This window comes from Eublepharis macularius, chromosome 9 (assembly GCF_028583425.1).
Source record: "Eublepharis macularius isolate TG4126 chromosome 9, MPM_Emac_v1.0, whole genome shotgun sequence".
Taxonomy (NCBI): domain Eukaryota; kingdom Metazoa; phylum Chordata; class Lepidosauria; order Squamata; family Eublepharidae; genus Eublepharis; species Eublepharis macularius.
Window position 1 is genome coordinate 37,618,213 of NC_072798.1, and position 27,654 is coordinate 37,645,866.

Here is a 27,654-nt window from a genome sequence, read left to right on the forward strand (position 1 = left end):
AACAAAAGCCTATACTGAGTGCTGCAGTGCAATCTGATTTTTTTACAGTAGCATTCTGTCAGTTTACATCCTTTACATAACACAACTTGTGTTGTAATCACTTTTTAAAATCAGAATTTATTGTCTTGGATTGTTTTTTGCACACAGGTATAAATTACAGTCTGTAGATATAAAATGATGAACAAAACAGTGCAGCATTTGTAACAGGCTAGTCAATGAGATACAAACTGGAGTTTCCTGCATGGTAGATAAATTTCATAGGAAAAGCAAGTCATGCTTTGGACTGTGCTTTGTACATGCTACCATCCTGCAAAGTTCATTTCAGGGTATTTATTACTATTGTGCATTTTTGTTGGGGGTGGTGCCTTCAACCTTCCAGTACCAAAAAGCTTAGGGGTGGGTGTTGCTGATGGGATAAAGAATCCATCAAGATAACAATGAATATACAGTTACCCTTTAAGGAGCTGAGGTAAGGGGGGTGCATACTGTAGGTGGGTAGGTCTATACCGGGACCAACAAAGTAACATGCTCTTCCGAGCATAAGATTAAGGACTAATTACCCCGTTTTATAATTTACTTTTTGTATTTTTGTTCAGGAAGGTCAAAGAGTTATTAAATACAAGTTTCAAATAAGATCAAGCAAAACCTAGTCATAAGTGATTTAATTGTGGATCCAAAGTACAGTAGCTATACCAGGTCAATTAACCTGAAATTTAAAAAATCATTATATGCGCCTTTCCAGAAATCTCTTTACTTTCTCCTGCACAGACTCAAGCTTTCCTGTCATCCACTACAAAGAGACAGTATGTTAAAAAAACAGTGCTTTAAAACTTCCCCCATCGTTTGAAGAGTACAAACAGCTATTACTCAAAAGCATTTTCTTTCAGGCATGATGAACAGAAATCCATGTATATACTAAAAATTCCCCCCCTCCCCTGGTCTTAAAGCAATACACAAATACAACACAACATTTTTGCACAAGCAAACCCTGCTTTCTGCCTTCTTTGGTGAGCTTATTTGGGCCTCTAGTTTGCCCAGAGCTGCTCACCAGCCAGACTGCCATCATAGAGCTGGTTCTATTAACCCTTATCTACTTCTGTCTTAGAATGAAAATGGGAGAGATTGGAAAAGGGGTGGCAGATATGCTTTTGTTACTATAGGAACAAGCCTAGTGCGACTTGAAAGTTACTAAAAATGTCACTTCTGCTTGACCTATCCTAGTAGGTAATATCTGAACGGTCAAAATCAAAGAGTTACCATTATTTTGGCTGTTGTGGGTTTTCCAGGCTGTATTGCCATGGTCTTGGCATTGTAGTTCCTGACGTTTCGCCAGCAGCTGTGGCTGGCATCTTCAGAGGTGTAGCACCAAAAGACAGAGATCTCTCAGTGATTTTGTCTCAGTCTTTTGGTGCTACACCTCTGAAGATGCCAGCCACAGCTGCTGGCGAAACGTCAGGAACTACAATGCCAAGACCACGGCAATACAGCCCGGAAAACCCACAACAGCCATCGTTCTCCGGCCGTGAAAGCCTTCGACAATACCATTATTTTCCTTGTCTGTATATTGGGGAAAAGTAACTTCAGGAGCGGGATTTGCTGTCATACTGAAAGTAAGATCAAAATGTTCTAAACACGGGATTTGCAGTCATCTAAAGCGGGTCCCCAATGTGGGTAGCTGGGGAGGGGCATAGCACCTGCCAACTCTTTCCCTTGTGCCTGCAGGGCCTCTGATTTGCCATGCAAACTGAAAGGCATCCTGTTAAACAGAATTTGTTTGAAATGCTGAAAAGTGACATATATGACCTTGCTCCTGACATTTTATGTTTGGCTTCACTTTAGGGTTGCCAGCCCTCCCCCACTGTGGACATAAGGGGGTTGGCAGGCAGGTGTGGGCCCTGATCCATCTGTCTCGTGTGTGTGCTCCAGAAAGCCTGATGACTTCATGTCTGATTGAAAACCAGACACTGCAGGCACTCAGCAGAGCCAAAATTGGCCCAAAATATATCAGGGCCTTCAGATGCCACCACATGCTCTGGTGGATCCTGGCCTGCCTCCCCACTCCTAACCCCCCCCCACCAGCCAGGTGAACAGGGATGGGAGGAATAAAAGATGGGGCAGAGGATCCCATGCTCCCAGTGGGGGGCTGCCAATCCCACTTTCCTGTGGCAGCCATTTTGTGGTGGTGCCCACCACACTATCTCAAAATTCCAAAGGTGCCTGCAGTCTCAAACAGGATGGGGACCCCTGGGCTAAAGTATATGACACAGTATTTTTACAACCCCACCAGCTGAGATAGCTTCTTCAACAGAGCAAATATTTCGTGACACTAATCTTGATTAAGGAACAGGTGTCCAGTCTGTTTAAAGATGTGCGGTTGGCTGATCTAGGTTTCCACTATTTTAAAAAAGAAAACCATGAGCAAAAAACTATGCATTGAAAAATTCCCTGCAAATAAAAACTAGTCCAGCAGAGGGACAAGTTCTAGCTTAGCTTACTTCCTGTTGTGTTGTTTTCTAACCTGCAGGGTGTTTTTCAATGTCCATTTCAACTCTTCCTCCCACCACCACCCTACACCCTACAAGAGCTTTCTCTTGGATGCTTCTAGGAGTCATTATCCCTTGCTGTATTTTACAAGGTCTAGTAATACTAACATAGCCTAGATCTATCTATGCATTACCATTAAACTACTCCATCTGATGCAAGAACTAGATTATAATTTCTGGGCTAGCTAAACACTGTTCAAGCCTTTAACAGTATTTTATCTATATCCCTCAACGTAAAGTCATTAACCCTCACAACCCTTGAACACTGAAGTGGTGAGATGTACATAACACTGTTGATTCCCCCTTGCTCTGAGGTGCATACTTTGTTTTCATAGTCATTTACAATCTTAAGCCCACCCATTTCCCCTTGATATAAAAATGTAACTGATTTCTCCCCTCTCACAGCTGTGCCTTGTACACATGCAGGCAGATTCTAAAGCAGTATACAGCACTGAACAGGTGGCTAAATGATTTCAAAAGACAAAACTGAGGAACTGCCCATGCTAAAAAGAGCCATCTGCCTGTCCCTCATCCCTTTGTTAGAAGCCTTAAAATGAAGGCGCTAATTCATGAGGCATCCATGAGGGCTGGTCCTGCTGAATAAAGCTCTCAACAGTCAACGATTTACCAAGAGGCATGTTACCACAGCATGTACATAGCCAGGTGGTAAACTAGCTTTGCTGTGTTGTTTTTCTTGGTGGCAATTAAAATTTTACCATGGCTACTTACACACAGATTTTTTGCTTCCTTGGCTTTTATTTATATATATATATATATATATATATATATATATATATATATATAAAAAAGAACAAAAAAGGGGCTTTCAGTCACCACAGCAGCTGTGACAACCACATGCCTGGAAACAAGCCAATACAGTCACTGTGGAACATGTGTGGAAAGAAAAAATTACAGACACTATAATGGAGGAAAATGTGCAGAAAACTCCCATGGACAGCAGCTCCTTTGCTAACACGGATTTTTCAACTGGCCTGGTTGGCACCTGCAGCCAAATGAGGTAGTCAACTTCAGATTAAAGGCAACATTCCACATGAATACCTGTAGTTAAAAAGCAGCACAATAGCCAGAAAAAGGTTGTAAGTCTAACCTGTTTCCTGCTCTACAAGCAGTTTACATACAAGGGGAGCATTCAAAATCATACCTACTGCTGCAGCTATGACTACTTTGAGACTGACCTCCCTCATTTGGCTGCATGTATAGAGCAAGACAATCTGGTGCACTGCTGTGATAATGATTTTCCCCAGCATGAAGCAGGAGAAGGCACCTGACCAACTGATTGGACAATCTGCCATTTTCCATGTGGTAAACCAGCATATATATGAGCGCAGTCTCTATGCAAAGGAAGAACCTGAGGCCTGGTAATCTTGCATTTAAGCGAATGGAACAGCCGATGTGTTTGACAGCGACTCTTCCTTAGCTCAGTCCCTCAGGAGATTAGATAAACTAAATAAATTTGGGCTGTATTTGCCATGTCATGCAACCTCTACTGAAATAACTTCTGCGTTAAAATCTGCTTGAGAAGACGGGGTGGCAGAGTATAATTTTAAGCAGCATTGAAACTTTGCCCTGCAACCTGCTATGGAATAATAACTACAGAGAAGGCTGGCTGGGAGGTTGTACAGAAGACCTTCCCTCACCCCTGGCAAAGAGCAGCCACCCTCCACTTATCTGGGATTAGGAGGAAGCTCTTCCAGGCTGCTGGGAGCCCCAGCTTCCCCTCCCCCATCTTTCAAAGAGCAAGTCAGCACTGCACCATGGGAATGAGTCTTGATAGTGTCTGCTCTGTCAGGAATGGAAAGCTTATAATAATCAAGATTGTGCTTCCATTGTTTTTCCTTGAAAACCAGACTGCATGTTCTTTGAGAGCATAGCAGTTGGTTTTTGAATGCTTCTTTTAAGTACATGCCCACTTCCCTCTGCCAAGCTGCCAGTTCCTACTGCACACTACCATAGGCTCTTTCTGCCTACAAGCTGTCTTTTAAGCAAGACAGATTTCATAAGCTAGAGCCTCCGAACAATTATGCGTACAGCACTAGATCTACAAGGGGATCATAATAAAACTTCCCAAAGAAAAATCTGGAAAGCAGTTTTTTGTTTGTGATGAGGGGCATGAGGCAAATATGAGCTGCATAGGCTTTTTTAAAAAAAGAAACACACTTTTAAAAAGTAGCTTATAAAAGACCAAAATGAGAAGCCCTCTTCTCCCTCTACCCATTGAGAGAATAGATTGACCACAAGGTGGTTGTTGAGTGCCTACTCCTCACCTACGAGTAACACAGCAAAAAGAAGTGTTGCCCAACCCACACTGATCTCTTTTCTGGCACTGCCTTTGCCACTCTTGAGGCGCAGAACTTGAGGTAGCCAGCTAGCAAAGGTGTGGCACTGGGAGGGGTTAAGAGACGAGCTCTCCATGTACCCGGAAGCGATAGATGCAGGTATACTCGGGGTGGCCCCAGTTACTAAGAATTCGCAGTTCCACCAGCTGGAAAGCTGTACTTTTATCTTCATCCTGAGGATGGAAAAGAATAAAAAGTGACACACAGATTAACAATCAGGTAAGCCTTGACCTCCCCTTTCTGGGAATAGCAGATGGGCTAGAATGGACAAGCGCCTCACATGCTTTGGTTTTCTCTGAAATTCACATCCAAATGGCTTGACCCCTATCAGCCATTTTCTGCACTGAAACAGTGCCCAAACAGCCTCGCCTTTATTTTTTAACAGCCATTCTCAGCCGCTCCTGTGCAGAACCCCAGCTGAGCTTGGGGAACACATGCAGCAGGAAAATCTGTAAGCAATGCCTTCCCTAGTGCTTTTCCTCAGAAAATGAGAATAAAGAGAGAGGTTGCATTTCTGGCTGTAATGGGGCCTTTCCCTGGATACTGCCATTGAGACGGTGTTAACTAAGGGGTTGGCAAACTGATGACCAGGAATCCTGTCCAACTCTTTGTTCAATGATCTGATAAGCTCATGGACTAGAACAATGGCAACCCTGCAAAACACAGAGGGACTTTAAAGAGATGCTATCGTGACCCAGTGAGTTTCATGTCACCCAGGTGCTAGCATGTGAGTTCTTCAGGTCACTGAAGGTTAGCAAACAGACATTCAATTTGTTATTTTTACCAGAAGGGCGCAGAGGTGTGGCTTTTCTGCCACAGCACACCTAAATGACCAGCTCTGTTCCCCATATCTGAGAAACCAAGGAGCTCCACTGGCCTCTTGTCTAGTACAGCCACACCATGTGGGATCTGCCATGCCCCCCCCCCCTCCAGATTTAATCGCTACTTCTTGTCCTCCTTTCCTACCTGAAAATGGAATGTTTGGATGGGGTCCCCCTCCTGGTCGTACATGAATTTCCCAAGGTGGGTGCCCTCTTGCTGCCCTTCTTCACTTAAACCCTGTGGAAACAAAAGATGGGGAGAGGGAGGAGAGGGACATGGGGAAAATGGAGCAACCACAGGGGTGGAGGAAGATACAAGTGTAGCTGCATGCTACACTCCTGTAGCTGCATGCTGAAACACACACATGTACAGGGCAGTAAAGGGACAAAGGAGGCGTAGGAGCAATGGCGGGGGGATAAGGCTGATATTTATGAATACTAATCCCGCTTCCTTCTTTGTTAAAGACCAAGTCAATTCAGGAATCTCAGTGGGCATTACGGCACTACAGGCTTAATACTTATTCCCTCTCTACTAGGACACCTGGAGAACTATAGTTCTGAGCAAGGAATGTCTGACAATTCCCAGGATTTGGGGTGGGTGGGGGGAGCCATGACAGCTAAACTAACACAAAACGGATTTAAAATTTGTGTAGCAGATATAGCAGCCTGTTGATTCTTGCTAATTCCTTATCTCAGAACTGCATTCCCTCATTAATCAACACAGTGTCCCTACCTAAATATACCCCCTTGACTTTTAATCAAAGCATTGTTCTATTCTTATTTTATCACCACCACCCAGGCAAGCCAGATCTCCCACTATAGCAGGACTTCTCCAGCTGCTTCCCTGTTCCCTGCCAGTTCTTCTAAGGCCAGGAGGAGAAAAATGGAGGGGTTGCAATGGCACTATGGTGGCACATGATGTTTCTTCCAGTGAAAAACCAATGCGACGTACTAGGGATTTATCCAAAACTCTATGGTTTAATGGTTGTTGGGGGTTTTCCGGGCTGTATTGCCGTGGTCTTGGCATTGTAGTTCCTGACGTTTCGCCAGCAGCTGTGGCTGGCATCTTCAGAGGTGTAGCACCAAAAGACAGAGATCTCTCAGTGTCACAGTGTGGAAAAGATGTAGGTCATTTGTATCTACTCAGGAGGGGTGGGGTTGAGCTGAGTCATTCTGTAAGAGTTTCCCAGGGTGTGGAATGCTAATTGCGGGAGGCTTCACTGTAACCTGAGGAGGTTCTTTTGCATATGGATTGGTGCTTGATGTGCTAATCTTCTCTGCAGGACTATTGTCGGGTGTGGAGTGTTTTGTTGGCCTGGTGTTTTTCAGAACTGGAGCCCATGCTCTGTTCATTCTTAAGGTTTCTTCTTTCCTGTTGAAGTTTTGCTTATGCTTGTGAATTTCAATGGCTTCCCTGTGCAGTCTGACAAAGTAGTTGGAAGTGTTGTCCAGTATTTTGGTGTCCTGGAATAAGATACTGTGCCCTGTTTGAGTTAGGCTATGTTCAGCCACTGCTGATTTTTCAGGCTGTCCAAGTCTGCAGTGTCTTTCATGTTCTTTTATTCTTGTCTGGATGCTACGCTTTGTGGTCCCGATGTAAACTTGTCCACAGCTGCAGGGTATACGGTATACTCCTGCAGAGGTGAGGGGGTCTCTGCTGTCTTTTGCTGATCGTAGCATCTGTTGTATTTTTCGGGTGGGTCTGAATACTGCTTGAAGGTTATGCTTTTCCATAAGCTTTCCCATCTGATCAGTAATTCCTTTGATATATGGCAAAAACACTTTTCCTGTAGGTGACTGTTTTCCCTTGGTTGTTTGATTCATCCTGGGTTTGATTGCTCTTCGGATTTCATTTCTGGAGTAGCCATTTGCCTGAAGTGCGTGGTTTAGATGATTAATTTCCTCATTGAGAAAGCGCGGCTCACATATCCGTCTTGCACGATCCACTAATGTTTTCATTATGCCTCTTTTCTGTCGGGGGTGGTGATTGGAGTTTTTGTGTAAGTACCGATCAGTGTGAGTTGGTTTCCTGTAGACCTTGTGACCTAACTGAAAGTTTGCTTTGCGGATGACCAAGGTATCCAGGAATGAGAGTTTTCCCTCACTTTCTTTCTCCATTGTGAATTGTATGTTCAGGTGGATGTTGTTGAGATGATTCAAAAACTCCCTCAATTCTTCCTCCCCATGGCTCCAAATGATGAATGTATCATCCACAAACCGGAACCATACACTGGGTTTGTGGGGTGCTGATTCTAGAGCTGTTTTTTCAAAATGTTCCATGTAGAAGTTTGCTATAACTGGGCTGAGTGGGCTCCCCATGGCCACCCCATCCATCTGTTCATAGAATTCGTTGTCCCATTGGAAGTAACTGGTTGTCAGACAATGATGGAATAAGGCTGTTACATCCTCTGGGAAAAACTGATTAATCAGTGCAATAGTGTCTTTTACTGGAACCTTGGTAAACAGGGATACAACATCAAAACTGACAAGTATGTCTTGTGGATTGAGTTTCAGAGAACTGATTTTGTTGATGAAATCTGCTGAATCTTTGATGTAAGACGAGGTTTTCCCGATGTGGTCCTGCAGGAGATCTGCCAGATGTCTAGCTAATTCATATGTCGGTGAACCAATGGCACTCACAATGGGTCGGAGTGGGACTGAATCTTTATGTATTTTGGGGAGTCCATATAGTCTAGGTGGCTGTGCTTCAGTCTTGCATAGTTTTCTGTGCGTGTCGGGATGTAGTGAGGAATTCTTGATCAGCGCATTTGGTGCTACACCTCTGAAGATGCCAGCCACAGCTGCTGGCGAAACGTCAGGAACTACAATGCCAAGACCACGGCAATACAGCCCGGAAAACCCCCAACAACCATCGTTCTCCGGCCGTGAAAGCCTTCGACAATACATCTATGGTTTAACCTCGATAGGAGGATTGGTATCACACTAGTGCACCTGCCCCTGTCTTTCCAATCCTCCCAGCAGGTTGCCAGCAACAGCTGGCAAACCTACCACAACCACAGCTCTTCCTAAAGTGGGCTTTTTTCCCCACCCAAGCCTTACCTATCCAGATTCACACAGCACATCACTGTGCAGCTTTGGCTGAGATCATGGAGCTGTACAAATGACCACAAGCTATCTTGCTGTTAGATATCTGACAAAACCAGATGAGAACTTCCACCCCCACAAAAGCACAAGGAGTCCTGCAAGTCCAGCCTCCAGGAGACAAAAAGAATCACCATATTGGAGGAAGTCCTCCAAGTGGGTATGCTCCAGTTTGCCCAGTTTTAACTTACTTTACTACATGCAAAGAGTACTTACAAAGACCGAGAAGTCCTTGGGGGCACTGGGAATGGTTCCTTTGGGCGAGAGGGATCTAGGGATGTGTTCTAGTGTCACTGCAGTGGGATGGATGTTGCTTGAAAGGCGGACAACAGCAAAACCTTGGGAGCCTTGGAAAGCCCAGCAGTTGCCAGGGTAGACGTCTGGCTGTTAATGCAGGATGTCAAAAAGAAACAAACCCCACAATTCTTAGGTAAAAATAACAAGCATGCCTATATTAGGTCTCGGTCCTTCTGTCCTAAAGTACCGGGTTACTCAATGACCATTTTACCAAGAGGAAAAAAGAATCACCTCTTGGTAGCAATTCACAGGTTTAAAAAGGCTCTTTAAACTGTATAATATTGTCCATAAAAACTCGACAAATGAACTTTGAAAACTGTCTTGAAAGGGGAACTGATCTGTTATTCTCATCTCAACACACTGAAAAAACAAATTTGCTATGCTAGGGAATGAATAGGAAAGAGAGTAATTATCTTCAATTGTTAAGGATTTCAGGATGGAATGACACATTACTGCCAACAACGAAATCTACTGGAAACGGCACTGCCAAGTCAAGTGCATACTTTTCTCCTCCCATAATATAAAGTGGAGGGCACTCGTAATGATGTTGGTAGCACTGCATCATTTACCTGCCTCCATATCATCAGTCTGTGTTGTGTCATGTGGAGGCCCATGTTGCAAGGATAAATGGGATAAGCCCCATGTATACTCAGCCTCTTGGAAGAAAGACTGGATTTCAAAATGTAAAGAAAGAATAGAGTGACTGGAGGCAACACGGGACAAGGCCTCTATGTTGACCCCTACCTGCAGAATGACCCGTGGAGACTGTGAGTGGTACCACAAGGGGATCCCAAAAAGACTCAGAAGGGCCGTTTTGGTCTCATAGGTTTCTGAGCACCGAGTGCTGATAACGCTGGCCCCTGCAATTAGAAGAGACAGGTGAAACCAAATCACATGTTTCCCTCAGGACAAATAACAAGAGAGCTGACCCAACAGGCCATTCCACAGGATTAAAAATCGGCTCAATCCCTAACAGACAACCTGAGCTGCTTCCACACCAAGGTGAATGTGATTATGTGTGAAATCACCCTAGCAACAGAGATTACAGATAGCCCAAGGTAATCGGGTTTCTCCCCATTTTTTCCAGAGGTTTTCCTTTCACACCTGATGTGCACTGAAGCTTCCCCTGCTCTGTGATCACATGACTCTCAGACTTCTCCATCCACCCTGTTAATTTTTTAAAAATCTTGAGGTGCATGGGCAACGCAACACTGCATAGAAATAATGCAATAGTTTTTAAAAGAACTTTATAAAAACTCCATATATTTGCAGACACCTCTGAGGATCTCCCCCACTCCCTAAAAGGCAGGTTGAGCTGTGGGAGATTCTCTCTTAAAAAAAAAAACAAACAAGCAAGAGTAACATTTGGTAGGAATAACACAATACCTTTAACAACCTTTTGGGGGGGGGTAACCTTGTATTTGCAGAATCTCCGATAATCCCCTTCTCTCTAATAGGCAGGGAATTCTCTTCCTCTACGCTAACTTGCCAAGGACTGGCCCTTTACAGTCATCAACAAATGAAAGGAGTAGTGGAGTAACTGACTAGCTCCTCAACTGAAGTCCTGCAATTGCACTGTTTTCTATTCAGACACAAGCAACTGCTCCTGCTGACAGCATCCTGCTCAAGAAATATTTTACAGATTTAAAATAAAGAATGGGCTCATAATTGTGCACAAACAGAGAAGATATCATGTGGAAACACCAGTCAAGTGGCTGAAATGTGAGAAATCCTAGGTGTGGAAGCAGGCTGAGAAAGACTGGATTTTGCAACCAGACCACTGCATGCAAATCTGCACACTTTTATTTGGTTAGGCAAATGGGGGAGTGATTAGGATCTTTCTTTCCAAATGTTCAGGCTTGAGGAAAGGAGTGGTAAAACATTCAGAGACAACAGGAGATGTAGAGGGAGAAAGGGCCTTCTTTGGCTTTAACGCCTGTAGTTGAAACTCCCTGACAAGTTTCAGGATATTTGCTGACCATTAGAATATCTTTTTTATTACTAAATGAAACATGACTCCCAGGCTCTCTTCTCCAAATCCCTTCTCACAGCACGGAAATCATCTCCCCAGTTTTCTTTTAACAGGTCATAACCTGATCAGCCCATTTCCCTGTAATCTGAAATCTCCTTACTGTGACAAAAATATTTATAAATGAAGAGGAATATTTGCTAACCATTTCCTCTATTTTGGAAGAGTCTTGAAATAAGGTTGAACTGCTAAACTTAACTAATTGAATGCAGACAAGGATTAACTGCAGTTTTAGAAAATCATTCCAGCAAATTTTGGCATTCTTTCATTGATTATATGTATACTAGTCATTATGCATACACATACACACTCTTACAGATCACTTTTGTATGTATGATACTTAGAACTTTGTAGAACATTTTAAACTTATTTTATTTAATAAGATTTTTTAAAACATACAACTTGCTGGTCTCCATACCTCCAGATTCAAGGGCATAATCAACCAATCCAATGCGATCTTCACTGTAGCGTTTCAGGGCCTGGTTCACAATGTGGTGCACTTGCTGAAACAAAATGACAGGGCTGACTTGCAAAGACAACCACCACAGACCCCTAAAGCGTGACTTTCTGCTGCAAGGTTAGGGTTTCTTCATGCAAATGACTTCATGCAAATGCGGCTGTGTGGACAACTCCAGGCTTGCTGTATAATCAGTAGCACATCAATACACAGCCAAACCACTAGAGCTGCACCACAGGCCACAAGGAATGACACCGGGCCATCTGATGCCACCCACTTCTCATGGAAACTTAGCTGCTCCTCTCAGCTCTCCTCCCCCGTGTTCCTTTCATATAGGCTCTTTGGCAGCTGAAGGAAAAAGATTTTTTTTAAGGTTTCACACATCTTAAGGATAAAAATGCAGCAACCAAAACCAATTTGGGAGTAGGGCTGCCAATCTTCAAGAGCGGTCTGGAGTTCTGGGATTACAACTGATCTCCAGACTAAAGAAATCAGTTCCCTGGAGGCAAGTGCAGCTTCACAGGGTAGACTCTCTGAAATAACATCCCTACTGAATTCCAGCTTCGCCAGTTTTCGCCAGTTTTCCAGGAATTCCCCAACCCTACATTAGAGCAAAACAGTTTTTGGAAAACCCAAATAAAACTTCATTAACTACAGGACAGTGATTTATCCTTAAAGTTTGGCTTCTGAAGGCAAACGGAACTAAAGAGCCTGTATGAAAGGGATCCAAGTTGAAGTCTTATGACCTGCTGAAAACAAGCAAGAAACCATCAACGGCCTCTCAAGTTGTTGATTGTTTGGTAATAGATCCATAGCAGGGGATATGAGTTAAGATTTACCTTGTGACAGGCCAAAACCATGTATTACCAAAATAAACAGACAGTTGTGGATTTAAAAACATAAGCATGCTTATGCACTCAACGGGAACAAAACTCAGGGCAGCAGAAGCAACTGTATGGAGGAGCAGGCGTTTCTCTAGAGCAGCAAAATGCTCAAGGCCATCTGCGATACAGGCCATTTACTAAACAAAATCCATCTGGAGGCTATAGGACACCATTTCCCATAAGTGGTACACAGAAAAAGCTCTTGGGCAGGCAGGGGAGGTGGTGATGGGGAGCTTTCCAGGTGTGGCTGGGCTCTGGTGATGGGATGAACTTGGGAGCTCCAGGGTTGAGTAAACTCTCAGCCATGTACTGCTGTGCTGGTGGCCCAGAATTTCAGGGCTGCGATGAGGCAGAAGGAAGGAGGCAGGGAAGAGAATTACCTTACTTAGGGTGGTTGACTTCTATGGCCTTGAACAGAAGACCTAAGTAAACACAAGTTACTTGACTGGGGTGGGGCGTGGGGGAGATAAAGCCAGGAGTGATAGCAATAGTTAAATGGCCGACGATACAGGAAGGAGGACGAATGACTGAGGAGGGTGTCTTTGGCAAGCATTACAACAGGCAAGGGAGGCACAGTACTCTCTTCACTTTCCCTTGATCTGGGGAATACCTGCCGATGCAAGGAAGTTGGCCTACCCTGAAAACATGGTATCTTAAGGGAGGAAACCAGCCATGCCATGCTGGTTTCCTGCCTTAGCACTCCAAATGGAAGCGCAAATGAAGTAGTTAATGGAGTAGCGAGAGAAACCAATCCAACAAGTCCAGATTCATGGACACAAGAGCATCTTCCACATGAATGGCGGTCTCGGCATCAGTCCTACAGATGCCACTTGGGATAGAGAGCAAGCAGATCCTCACCTCTGGTGTTACTCCCGTGACTCCTTCCATTTGAAGCGCTACCCCAACATCCCGTGCAGATAATCGCTGGTTCTCGGAGACTTTGGCAAGGATCTTGTGCTCCAGGTTGCGGAGCTGTTCCTGGAACTCCTCATGCTGGAGGAACAGGCTGCCCCCTCCATCCTGCCTAGGCTGGGCCAAGAATTGGCTGAGCCACCTGGGAAACTGGATTTCCACCTAAAACCATTAGAAAGAAGAATGGGTTTGGTAACAACATTCCTCCCCCACCTCAGACCTCTTATGAGAGCATGTAAATTGACTACAGGGAATGGGAAATGTTATTTCAAATCTGTTGATTTCTGTGGGTCACAACAGATGGGACCAGAGACCTACAGCATTTGAGGTTATCATGCTGTCTACATGTCAAGAGCTCAAGTGCCCTCTTATGCGGAAAAAAGGCAGACTGGATTTCAATACTGAAGTATTATTTTCCTGTACACTGAGGTAAATGTGCCATAATCTGATCTACCATCTCTGTGAACGTTATAGAGTAAGAGCTTACTTATTTTTATGAAGTGAGCTGTGGCTCACGAAAGCCATCCTACCACAAATGTTGTTAGTCTTATAGGTGCTACTGGACTCGTTTTTATGCTTTATGTTCTCTATTTTAAATTACTTTGATCTTTCTAAATAAACATTTTTGGTTCAATTTAAACATGTTCTGCCTTGGAATGAAGGGACTGCCTCTCACTCTTGACAGAGAGACTTCCTAATATGCTTGGTGTCAAATTTTAGAAGGGCCTCATATTTTTGAATCTAGGTAGCTAAAGAACACAGATTTAGAAAGGAAACTGAGGTTATCAACAGGTTCAGGTAAGCTCAGTGCACATATCACCAGGCCTCCAGAGATGCCTGAAGACAGGGATTTTTTTCAGCAGGAACATGGTGGAATGGAGTTCCGGCACCTCTTAAAAATGATCACATAACCAGTGGCCCCACCCCCTGATCTCCAGACAGAGGGGACTTTAGATCGCCCTCCACACCGCCATCCATGTGACCATTTTTGCTGAGGCCAATTTAAACTTTAAAAAATTCCCCCCTTGTTCCAGCTGACCCAAAGTGACGTCATTGTGCAGTCTTGAGTTCCACCACCTTTTCCCAGAAAAAAAAGATCTGCCTGGAGATAAATGAAAATTATGGTATGCAAATTCTCCCACTCACCCCCTGGTCAGACACAAACTGGATGGTGATTTGGGAGGTGGCAGAATTCACAGGAGTGATCACATATATTCCCACAAGGCCACTTTGTGAGTGTTACTTGGAAATGTCCAAAATAAGATCCAGCAGCACCTATAAGTCTAACAAAATTTGTCGTAGGGTATGAGCTTTTGTGAGTCACAGCTTCAGTTATCTGAAGAAGTGAGCTTGGACTCATGAAAGTTCATACCCTTCCACAAATTTTTTAGACTTATAGGTGCTATTGGACTCTTGCTCTTTTCTGCTGCTACAGACTAACATGGCTACCCATCTTGATCTTACACATGGATTTTTTTGATGTTGCGTGGATGCAACTGCGAAGTGGGTTTCCCCCCCACTTTCCCAGAGTCATATTAATTTCATGTACTTCCTGGGTATTCCCATCTTTCCCAAACTGCTTTGCTGTGATGTTTTTTGAAAGATCTCAGCAAAGGCGGGATTTTTCTGGTCCTGCCCACACTGATACCATTTTCCCTTCCCCAGACCCCACACTGGCCGCCACCACCCCACTTACATCACAAGGGACTTTTAAAAGAAGTTCTTTTTTTAAAAAAAATCAGTAATTGACACATTGATATAATGCTATATCAAGATGTCAATTACTGTTTTTCTTTAAAAAAAACTTTAAAAGTTTTGCAGTGACACTGTGAGGACTGGAGTAAGGAAAATGTGGGCAAGCCCTATTGCTGCCACAGCAACTATGAGAAATTGTTGCCAAGAAGCACCACAGTATATAAAAAATTTAAGAATCACCCTTATAGCATCGAAATATAACTCATGTGTCTGACTCCAATGAGGATGAATACTTGAGAGATTCAGCTTGATGATAGTTTATGCAACTCCAATCCCTAAAGCTAAGCTGTCTGACTGTACCACACTAAAGATAAAATACAAGGTTACACAACAGAAAAAATAGGAGCTGCAAACTCACATCCTCTTGCACTCTCTTGATCTGTCCTGGAAGAGACTCCACATGCTTTGCTAAGGCCTTCTCATCTGCAGCCAAGATCACAAATTCCTTCTTCAGGCCTGCCAACTGTGCCTCCAGTGTACCCATCTCCCTTTGGAAGTCACTCATCAGGCCTTCTTGTGTAGATCTTCAAAAGCAAAACAGAAAGACTGAAGACAGCTCTGAAGTAGAAAGTACCCAATAACTTCCTCCAATCACATGGTTCAAGTAGGCAGCTTGATAGTAAAGAAGGTCCACCAGCAACCTCTTTCAAACTACTCCCAAACAAAAATTTTATTTAAACTGTATAATCAGAGTAGCAACGTCTATCTGTAATACCACTGCTCAAATACAAGCCCTGGTATTCTGCATAGAATGTGGAATCCTGAGAAATGCAGATTCATATTATGATTTCTAGCCCTTATAGTTCTTAAGATTATGGAACAGCCAATGAGTACAACTCTTTAGTTGCTCTTGCTATTCAAAAATGACCACACATATTATTTAAAAAGGTATCAAGATTGAAATGGAACTAGGGGAGAACACAATCTATTGAGCATGCTGAACAACAAGTTCCACAGAGTCTGGCACATAATTTTTATATCAAAGCTTATATACTAAACTATAGTGATGTGTCATGGATTAGATTTCCATAGATCCATTCTGTTAGCAAAAGTGCTTTCCTCTGGTAGAAGAAATTTCTTCTGATGAGAGAGGCAGAACCTCGTGCCCAACAAAAGTGCCTCCACTACCTGATCCAAACCCACATTAAACTTATTCCTCCAAAATAAGACAAATGATATTTGCTAGCGATTCTCAGTATGGTACATATGGGTGCCATCTTGCCCACTGATTTGTTTCTAGGCACCTGCACAGATGATTGTAAAAGTATTAATTCTCTGCAGTGTGGCATGTTTAGCCCCAACGATGGAGAAAAAGGGGGCAGGGGAGGAAGAGAGGGAAACACTGTTGCTTGTCACGATGTGCAGTGATTTTCCAAGGAGAAACTTCCCATGGCAGCCATTTTGTGGAGGCACCTTCTACTCTTTCTCAAAATTCCAAACATGATCAACAAGGTTGGGGAGCCCTATAGTATAAGAATGCAGATTATAATGAATGCATTTTATCTTTTTATGTTTTGTATGATTCACATGTTCTGTAAAAAAAAAAATTAAGGATGTACAAGAAGTGAATAGTGTTGACTTCAGATACGTTGCCTCATAAGCCAATTCTGTAAATGTATGCCTTCACTTTTAAAGAACAATGTTTGCTTGAAAAAAAAATCCCTGCACATCACACATTACCACCACGAAAAGATTGAAAATGGTAGATTGCAGCTCCTTGCTAATTACACTCAAGTTACCTTTGCCACTGTGAAGTCATTTGGGCTATCCGAGTCTCTGTATCCTGTGGTCAGAGAAGGGAAACACAGCAAAGGAAGATTGATATCATACAGGAGAAAAAAAAAAAAAAAAAAGGACTACGCAGTGCATTCCTAAAACGAGGAATATAACAAGCCACAGAAATACATAAATAGATAGATCTTAAGAAATTGGTTCTTTTGGGATGATCTTTCTTTTAATACTTTGAAATATTTTGTAGATTAGAACCCTTTTTCCTCTACCTAGATTATCTGGGAAATCTCTGAAGCACCATGTACATGCAAGCACTGTTAGACTTATTCTTGGCTGACTGACCTGGAGTCAAGCCAAGGAGTTACAAGGAACAGACGCGCAACCCACTCTCTCTCAACCTCACTCTCCATCTGTAAAATAGGACTAACCCTGACCAACCATAGACAATTTCATTAAGGGGGGAAAAAAACTTTCCAACCCAAGAACATTAAATAAACTGTCTGTAAAATAATAATGAGAGCAGCAGAATAGTTCCAGCAAAATTGTGAATATTCGAATGCTTTTTGTCCAAGTTGTTGAAAGTCTGTGCTATTTTGGCTCTGTAACTGTAATACAGCTTGTCTACATAAGCAAGTAGAAAATAAAGGGGGAAATGTAAAGATAGATCTGAGGTAAAAGTTGAGAAAAGCATTTCTGCTACAAACACCAGCTCAATACAACTCAACCCACAGATCACAGCATTTGTACACATCTAAAATTGAAGTTAAGTATTACCTGGGAAGTCTCAGAGACTTTCTGTAAGAGACTATCAAGATCTTTCTGCACCTCGGACTGGAAAGCATCCAACTTATTCTGCGGTGAAAAATAAACAAACATGAGAATCAGCACAGTGCTTATGACTCTCCACAAACTGTCGGAGCTGTAAACACATCAAGAGCTGATTTAACCGATTATTAAACAACTGATTAATCAGTTCAAAAAGCAAACTAAACAAGCATGTATTTACATCCAGTGAAGAGTTCTAGTGGCAACCGGGAGCAGCAAAGAAAAGTGCTAGGCACTCATGGGGGCTGGTGGAGAGGAGGGGGGGTGGGGGAAAGAGGTCAATTGGAGCAGCTGTGGCTGGCTATACGCAGCCAACCGAGATGTTTTTCCCAGTTCAACAGGAGAGCTTTCAAAACTGGAGATTAAACATCCCACGCAATACGCACCAATTCAAGCACACAGCCCAGCCGTCTACTTCTTCCTCCTATTCAGTTTCAGACGCCCTATTCCTCTAGAGCAGCCCTACCTGAAGGTGAAGATCTGTTTCTTTGTGGAAATCCTCTCTCATGGCCATTTCCCGTCGTTTCACTAGCCCGTCCAGAAGAACCAAGATATCCTCCTGAGGCAAAGCTGCTCCTGTTGAGGCTGATCCTTTCTGGAGCTCCAGCACTGACGCAGAATCCTCCAGAGTTTCAAAACGCTTCTCCAGAGCCTGAAGCCGAGATAAAACCTTCTGCTGTGCCTTTTCATCCAAGGAGTAGTAAAAAAGAAAAAGAGAAAAATCTCAGTTCAGAAGGGTATTTCAGGCAAATCTATGATCGACTGCTGTAATGTGGCCAGTGCGGAGAAGTCCTTGATGGTTGTTCAGAAGTTGCAATGTAGAATGCTGTAGCCTGGGTTGCCCGAGGGGCAAGGGTCCTGTGTCAGCTATATTGACTTTCAGTTCACTTCCAGACACAGTTAAGTATCTGGTGGTTGTCTTCAATGTTTTTTACAGTTTGGGCTCACTATATATTTTCCCCAAACATCATAATACAAGGTGAAGCAATCTCCCAAGGAGGGGGCACAACACGGCTTCTTCTCAAGGGATTGGTCAATTGCAGAATCCCCTCTCACACAGCCCTTCCTTCCAATCTCTGGTAGGTAACAATTTTGCTTAAACAGGCATTTTGATATGGTGGTCCACCTGCTTTACTTCTGTACTATTTATGTATCTGTATGTTTTTTAGGATTACAACGCAGACCTATTTAGATGGGAAAAGCTAGGTAATAGTAAAAGCTTGACAGACATCAGTATCTTTTCTTCTGCTTCCCAGCTTCCGGCAGACCCTTTAGTAATGTGTTCTCATGTGATTTGGCACAGCCTTTTAACTAAAGGGACAATTCTGACTAAACCTTTTTGAAATGTTAATGCTTTTAATACTTTCCCCCCAAGAAAGCTAAGAGGTAGGCCGTCCATTTATCAGATCTCAGTCCATTAGTTAATAACAACACACAGCAATGGTAATACTATTAGCAGTATTAATAAAAATTTGCATAGTGCCACTAATATACACATAGAGTATGACACATTGAATAGTACACTATATCACATTTGGAAACTAGGGACCCCTGGTGTCTATGCAGGAGCAGTCTTAGCCAATGGGCAACAGAGGCAGCCACCCCAGGCCCTGCTCTTGGGATGGCCTCAGCCACCCATTCTCTGGAGAAACAGAAAAGAAAAAGAGCAGGTGCCTGTTCCACTTGCATCTATCCCATCTGGGGCTCAGGCAGACTGCTTCTGGCTGCAGTGGCTCATGCTCACCTCACTCAGAGTGAAGCCACCCCTTGCTTGGCCAGTGGTGGTGTGGCAGTGATTCTGAGGCCTAATCCTGGGCTGCCCCTGTGTCCATCAGGGTACTACAGGTCAGACGGCAAGCCCTTCTCATGCCCATCCAGGTAATGAGAAAACAGCCCTCTCATCTTTCTAGGAGTGGGATATAGACTCTTGGCCTCAGCAGCAAGCCACCACTACCTGCAGTCACCTAGCTTCCAGATCACCTCAGAGCAGCAGCCAATTGCACAGCCTTAGCTCTTAATTGATCAAGTGGCACTGAGGAGGCACTGTCCTAATAAAGTCATTGTGGTTACCTCAACAATAAAATTGAACTGGTGTCTGCTGCATTTTCCAATGCTAATGCTTTCACCACAGGGAAAGAGACACACCACTCTTTTGACCATAGACAACAAAACCAATGGTGGCTTTCAGTTCAACATAGAAAAGATAGCCTGAACTTCCCACTTCTAAGATCAGCTCTGAAAGTTTTTCCAGGCCCCTTTCTCATACACAGTCAGCCAGTCTTTGGCTAGAACAGGTTTTGTTAAACTCCGAGGCTTGCTGGAGAAACATAAGCAAAACAGACAGGTCCCTGACCCAAAGAGCTTACAATCTAAATTTGGACAGCAGAGGAGAGTGGGAAGAAAGTAGCAATAATAACAATGGATAATGCAAGTAAGCAACAATATGACTCCACTTGCTAGAGAGCACACATCTCTAGGGACAAAGACAGCTGAAAATTCAAAGAATCAAAATGGGGGGTTGGTCACCTGAACCACATTTGTGTATCTTGGGTCAAGCTCTGCAGGAAAATGTATATACACTCAAAATGAATATTATACCTGGAATTATATGATATGCATACAACCCCTTTTTATAGACCTTGTATATATATTCATAAAACTAATGCTTTTTTCAGAAATTTATGTGCAGTTCAACACTACCCAAGATTTCTTGAAAGAGGATGCAATTTTTAATTACTGAGAATTTGGTCTTACAGATCTTAGTACTTATCATCAGGTATAATTGTTAGTGTGTACAGATTATTGGGATCCCTCCCCTTACTTGGAGAATCCATCTTGGACCCTTTTAGAGGCCTCTTTTTTAGAACCACTTTTTAAGTGGAATGCATTAGGATCTACTTATATTGAGTTTTGTTCCTCCAACAATTTCTGCAGCTAGAGAAGTAGGGCACGTAATATCACATGCCAAACTAACATTATGTTCAAATCCAGATTTAAAAATTGGGAAGAAATCTTTCTTATGGAATGCTTGAACAGATAAGGGAATTTTTTATCATAGATCAATTGATAGGTAATGATGATGAGTTCTTGTCATTTTTCAACTGAAGTCTAAATATGATTTGCCAACTTCTGCCAAATGGTAATACTTATAATTGCAACACTTGTTGGTGTCCAAATATGGTTTGGCAACTTTGAGTGCTTTAGAATCTCTCCCACTTTTGGAGATTCTTATTGAATCAATACAGAAAGCGAAATCTACAATATTTGTACATAAATATTTGAAGTTGGTTAATAAATATGATGCACAGAATCTTAAGAGATGAATGGAATAATGATCTGGAGCCTCTAATTTTGCTAAAGCAATGGGATAAGGCCTTAAGCCATATACCTGTTGCCAGTATGGATCTTGTGACTTATTCAGCAAAAAATTACGTTTAGGGTATATTGGACACCACAGCATCTTTTTACTAAAGGTTTAAGCACAGTGTCTAACTGTTGGCAGTGTAGTTCACAAGCATATGCTTGGGTTGTGTTTAGTCATTCAGCCCTTTTGGAAGAAAGTTATTAGTCACATTAATTTTGTGTTAGAAAACTTATTTTGGAGGATGTTAATGTACTGTTAAACTACTTGTCTGTATCTAGGAATCTAACTGTTGGTCAATGGAAATGGACCCTCTGTGCTCTTATAGTCGTTAAAAGACTTATATTTCAACACTGGAAAGACAAAAGCCCACTTCCTGTAAATTCCTGGATTGAAGACCTGATTGAATTATCAAAATTTGAATGTATCACATATAGAAGGCAACTGCACATGGACTTATATTTAGATATTTGGAAATCTTTTATAGATACCTATGTACAGATTTGCCAATAGTGTTTTTGTAGCCAATAGTGTTTTCTTTTTCTTCTCTCTCCTGTTTGCTTTTTAATTTTTCTATGTTTATGCACTAATAAATCAAAAAATTAAAAATTAAAAGCTCTGTAGGAAAAAAGTGGCCTATAGATGTTCTGCGTGTCTCATTTTGCACTAGGAAAAAAAATCCAGCTGCAGCAGGCAACCCTGCCCCCATCTTTGCAGCAGTTTGACAACTATGTTTATAGTATTTGTGGAGTTTTCTGATGGAGCGAGTGCGAAGGTAGGTGAATGTCCATAAGCATGAACGCATGTGTGTTACTTTAATGTGAAAGGAAGGTGGCCCACCTGATACATGAGAGATTTGTTAGAACTGAGGGCTGACACACATCACAAAGCAAAGTTTATGAGATGAGTGAAGACTGAAGAGAAGCTTTTGTGACTCCCCTTAAGAGTGCCAGGTCTGTCTTCACTCTGAATTACAGCTCAATTCCAGTCAACATACAGCAATAAAGCATATAGATCTTCAGTCGTGGCACAACTGGAAACTATTAAAAGGGGAACTCCCAAGAGCTGGTCTGCAGTTCTTAGTATTTTGGGGAGATTATCCAAGGATGAAAGACAAACCATGACACTATCCCCCCATAAGTGCACCCCAGAGATCTGTTTTGTACTCACCTCATAGAGTGCCGTGAAATCTCCAGCTTCATATACCTTCTTGGTAACAGGAGGGGACAACTTTGCAGCTCCCCAAGAAAACATAGAAGGATGAAGCCCGAAAGGGTAAAAGTACCAAGCACCTAACATGAGAGAGAGAAATCTGGTTAAAGATAACTTGGGAAAACACTTTTATTTATTTTATTTGTATCCCATGTTTCTCTCCAAAGGGGGCCCAAAGTGGCTTATTTTGTTAGAGTCCATATGAATAGGCTGACAGATTTACTTAGTTGTATCTGAGTTATAATATTGCCTTTCAGATTCACCCAGTAAAAACTATTGGCAGCAAATGTAAGGCAGACAGGAGGAAGTAGCTCCTTTCCCCAACATCTGATTCACTTGTGGAACTGATGGCAAGAATTCGATGTCCATTAGCTGAGGGGATTTTAAAAGATGAGGCAAATTCATGGAGGAACTGGTTAGCAAAAGGGCTTGGCTGTGAAAGTTAGAGGGAACCTGCATGCTCAGAGGGACTATAACTTCGATGTTACAAGAGGCAGGCAATAGCGGGGGAAACTAACACTACCATGCCCTGCCTCAGAACTCAACAAGCTTCACCCAGTGAGGAAATTCTTACTAGCTTTTTCCTGCTTACAGGGAACACATGGTGGCTTTGATGTTGTGCTTTACAGACAGCCACAAACTGTGCAGGCAAAGGAGGCCTAAGAAACTCACCATAACCAATAGCAGTCAATAGCAACAGCAGGAGCAGCAGCAAGAAAAGCTTCTTCAAGACTGGATAGCTCCTGTTACCAAATGATGAGAGAAAGGGGAATAAGCATCAGTGGAATTCTCCCAGAAAGACACCAGATGTCTAAGAGGCTCAGGGCTCCTGAGCTCACTCCCCCTTCCTGTGACATCATCGCACTGTGCGTCTTTTTACTTCCACCCCGTCCTGCTAGATGAAGGAAGTAGGGAAATAAACGGCACAGGCTGGAGAGCAAGTGTGTTCTAATGGGGAGGCTAGGTTCTGGGGAGACTGAGTTTAAAACCCCACAGCCATGAACCTCACTGGACCTACTTCACAAGGTCCTCATGAGAATAAAACAAAGAATCTGGACTCCTTGCAAGAAGAGCAGAATAAAAATGTAATCGACAAGTTGATGGACGTCATGTTGTATTTTCTGATACAAAGATGGAGCACAGAGATGCACAGAAACATTAACTCTGGATTTCTTAGTTCTTATTGATACCTATTTTCTTGCCAACCCTTGGGTCTCCTTACTACTGAGTTGTATACTGCTGAGATGACCCAGATCGCAATAGGGGTATGACTGGTGCAGATCACAGGATCTTGCAAGAATTTTAAAAAACACAGGTTTCCTAACTCTGTATTGCTTACTAGCATCATCTCCTGTCTCCTCAATCAGTTCAGAAACCCTTCTATACCCCATGCCACCCCAGCCACTGGGCTGCGAATTCTCTTCTGCACCAACCTTGTTAAGACAAAGACATCCAGGAGCGAGGCTGCAGTTGTCAGACGGTACCACGTGGTCCCAATCCACCAATATAACAGCCCAAAGAATCGGCCTGCAAAATCCCCAAGGCAGAATTAAAACAGCTGTCCCTTCCTTTTTTCCCTCCACTGGAGCACTAATATGTCACCTTCCTTTCATCCCCAAGTCACTCTTTAGCTTGTATTTCTGAACAGAAGTCTTTTCAGGATTCATTCCTCCACTCCCGCGCAGAGAATAGAGCACGTTATGAAAGAGGCTGCCTCCGGCCCACCCAAGTTGCTGGTCAAGGCAATTCATTTGCTAGTTTAGATTTTTAATGATCAGCCATTCCAACTCTGGAATAGACAGCATTATTTCTAAATTAGAATTAAACACAATGTCATACAGAAGACATTTTCAAACTATTCCAAACAGATCCATTCCACTAGTTGCTGGAGGAAAGAGCCACCATTAGCATAATGGATTCATGGGATCCAGCTCCTTGAGCTTCGTTAAAATATCACTAGGGATTCCCTTGATTAAAACATTAATAGGGTACATACAACTCTGAAAGAGACTCTGCCCACCATTACTCATCTTTCCTTGCAAAACACTACTGCAGGGAAATCCTGGGGGCATCTGAGGGTACCTAATTCATCAGAGAGGGAAATGGAGGGCTGACAAGCATATACAGTGCCCCTCTCCCCCGCACTTATGTACTCCCTGTAGCATACATGGATTCCTTGATATTTAAGTTAATGTCGGAAGGTATCCCTCAGATAGATTAGTGGAATTAAATATGGCATAAAATATGCATCAAAGTACAGTGTAGACAAAAACAACCACACATCATATTGTGTTGTGCTGTCTTCCATGCAGAAGGAAGTTTAGGGTATATGAAGATGTGCATGTCAATCCTAAACTCATTTATTTAGAAGTCAAGTAAATGACATTTCTGCATTGAACTGCAATTTGAATGAGGCAAGCCACAGAGAGTTTGGTCTTCCTTGAGTAAGCTCATCCTAGTGTAACTGTCACTTTCCTGATTCCTTCATCCTCAGCTTAAGCTGTAGCACATTCAGGCCAGAGAAATTTGTGGCTCTCTGCTACCAAAGCTCAGGTGCTTCCTTGAGCCCCAAGATAGCTCAGGGACTGCACGGTGCCCCAGGACTTTAAATGTCAGCCTTGGGGGCTTTTGAACTTCCATCCCCTGCCAGAACTGAAAATAGGGATCAGGAAATGGAGAGAAAATAGACAAAAAATTCAAGGGCCCCCTGAAAACACAAGAACTTTTCAGAAATAATTGTGCCTTTAGAGTTTCTCTGTGCCTTTAAGACCAATCCAGTGAATAAAACATGAACAGTTTTTCAATTTACCTGGTGATGTAAGCACCAGCCACAAAAAAGCGCCTGCTTTAGAGAGTGCATTCCTGAACCCAGATCCAGAGGCATTCTGGTCCAAGCAAGTATGGCCTACAAAAAACCAGAAGTGTTAGCCAGCAGAAGAGGGCATCATTTCCCACCCCCATGTGGAATATAAGGAAAAAGGAGGGAGACTTGCCCAAGGAGGCAGAGAGGGCAGCTAAGGCTAAGCTAAATTGCTCACTCAGGTTTTTAAAGAGTTGGGTCTGGGTTCCCCAAACTCAACACGGGTTCCTTGCTGCCACACAGCAGCTGTAAAGAATGGCTTTTAAAAAATAAAGGAGAACCCAAATGGGCTTGGAACAGCACCATAGGCGGGAGAGAAAGTTCCTGCCTCCCCTGCCAAGCCATGTTCCCACACAGAAACAGTGCTGGGCAAGGGAGTTATTTCCCCATTTTCTCATATGAGGTGTCCCATGCACATGGAGCAGCAAAAATTGAGAACCCCTCCCCCATCCTAGTGCTATTTCTGCATGGGAAAATGGCTTTGGGGGATGGCAGGAGCCCTCCCCACTACCCACATCAACATCCTGAGGCCAAATGGGCTCTCTCTTTCATTTTAAAAAAAGCCATTTCCTGCAGCTTCTGTGTGGCCACAGGACATCCAAATTGGATCTGAGGAACCCAGACTCAACGCATTAAAAACCCAAACCCTGGGAGTCGACTATACTGTCTAGGCCCTGTGAATATCTTCTTGACTATCCCAGGAGGGGGCAGCACTAATCTATTCCATACTATACTGGTGGCTTTTTGCACACCCACTTGTTGAACTAATTCAGATCAAGGACAACTGCAGGCCTTTTGCTTCCTGGGAGCTTTCCCCTTGGGCATCATGAGGCATTACGTGCATCTGGATGGCCATGGCTTGCCCTTTTTCCTGTGGCTTGTCAGAGCCTAGACAGGGAACCAAGTGAGCATCACCAGCTATGCTGTATCTCTTTGTCTTGTCTTGATGAACTTTAAGGAGGCCTTGACTTAGGAAGGCTTTATGTTGCCATGTTTATTAACTCCTCACAAAAATCCATTAGCTTTTCCTCCATTACAGATTCAGTTCTACAATGATTGTCCTAGACAAGTGAAGAAAATGGATAATATTTTAAAAGCAGGGTGGCACATTTGAATGTGTGATTTCACTGTTTTCTGTCCCTGAGCAGGCTCTGAAAAACCACTGTGTTTTATTTTTCAATACATGGATTCTAAACACATGCAAGTTGTCAGTATGATCCAGTTCAAACCAGTGAAAACACCAGCAGAGGACTATATGAAGAGCAGGAAATATTGGCTAGTGTTAGTGACACCAACACCACACACACCTTCTCCAGATCAGTTTTGAAACTGTTTTAGTGAATTATTTTGGTAAGATGAAGGAAGAACATATAGGCATCTGTCAATCTTTCAAAAACAACAAGGAAACAGCTCTCCTCAAGTACAAGGGGAGTTGAAAGAATAGTTAATTCAACCTGAGAAGCTATCAGACTGCAGGTGAAGCACTCTCTCGGACCACTGTTAAAATATTATGCCTGTCTTCACTCCAACCATCCAAAAGTATCTGAGGCTGCAATCAGAGTTGGGCCCCAAGCACTTCCATTCCATCCAAGTAATGAAACAAGCCCCTCAGCATGAAACAAGAGCCAAGTTCCTTCTCTGCTGAGAGTTTCTTGTCACTGACTCACAGTGGCTGCCTTCAGGCATGTAGCAGCTCTGTACCTGCATAGTCATCCTCAGAGGAGTAGCCCGAGGAAGAAGCATAGGTGTCATAGATCTTCCTTTCTGCAAGCCCATTGATTTTACTGGACTCTGTACCTCCGGTGCCTCCTCTTCTTCTAAGTGAGAGCTCCTCATCTATCCAGGAAACAGACTCTCTTTAGAGAAAAACTAGGAGATTCTTTGTTCATCTCTTTCTCCATAATACGGATAACTGGATTCCAAAAGGTCCACACTTGCTCAAACATGACTCCCCACACTTTAAAGCAGTTCAGAAATTGTGCACCTCCTTTACCTCCCCAATGGGCTTCCAAGTTTGTAACTTTTTCCATAGCTTTCAGGAAAGCAGTCAATAAATTTCCATTAACAAGACTGCAATATTTTTGTACAAGCTTATGGATCCTAGAAATCTATTGGCTGGTATGTGATTCTGTGGATTTGTCATGAAAAGTGGGTCATATACAGATTCTCAATACACCTCCTAACCTGGTATTTCACTTCTTTACCATTCAATCTTTGAAATGTAATCTCAATATATTATTCAAAGCCATGTGCTTGCAAATGGAAAGCCCCACCATCTAGGCATTGCTTGGAAGTGCTTCTACAGTCTTAATGTTTAGGGCAGTTGTATGCACTTTAATTGCCCTTTCTGTAATTGGGCACTCACCTTACAGGATTTTGAAAAAAAAGCTGTCCTTCTCACCAAAGGGAAAAACCTCATTTATTGTGCTTACTGTGTAATGGTGCAGACAGGATATTGTATTATTGCAATAGAGATGTTATCATACAGACTGTGGATCAGTTTTGCAA

The 27,654-nt window shown here is 42.9% G+C and overlaps 1 protein-coding gene across 2 annotated transcripts in view; it reads right to left on the bottom strand.

Moving 5' to 3' along the window:
* Positions 1–3,356: 3,356 nt before the first annotated feature.
* Positions 3,357–27,654, bottom strand: part of SUN2 (Sad1 and UNC84 domain containing 2) — a 37,165-nt gene continuing 12,867 nt past the window's right edge. Inside the window, exons 4-18 of one of the 2 annotated variants that reach the window (XM_054987995.1) lie at positions 26,848–26,982; positions 25,096–25,191; positions 23,720–23,813; positions 22,959–23,029; positions 22,245–22,366; positions 18,180–18,395; positions 17,663–17,740; positions 16,897–16,940; positions 15,516–15,681; positions 13,349–13,564; positions 11,568–11,652; positions 9,865–9,980; positions 9,040–9,207; positions 5,867–5,959; positions 3,357–5,073 (exon numbers count right to left, since the gene is read on the bottom strand). In XM_054987995.1, coding sequence (XP_054843970.1) covers positions 4,957–5,073; positions 5,867–5,959; positions 9,040–9,207; positions 9,865–9,980; positions 11,568–11,652; positions 13,349–13,564; positions 15,516–15,681; positions 16,897–16,940; positions 17,663–17,740; positions 18,180–18,395; positions 22,245–22,366; positions 22,959–23,029; positions 23,720–23,813; positions 25,096–25,191; positions 26,848–26,982 — 1,817 coding nt within the window. In that variant the 3' untranslated portion in view covers positions 3,357–4,956. The remainder of the gene's footprint in view (positions 5,074–5,866; positions 5,960–9,039; positions 9,208–9,864; positions 9,981–11,567; positions 11,653–13,348; positions 13,565–15,515; positions 15,682–16,896; positions 16,941–17,662; positions 17,741–18,179; positions 18,396–22,244; positions 22,367–22,958; positions 23,030–23,719; positions 23,814–25,095; positions 25,192–26,847; positions 26,983–27,654) is intronic. The other variant, XM_054987996.1, reaches the window with a different exon arrangement.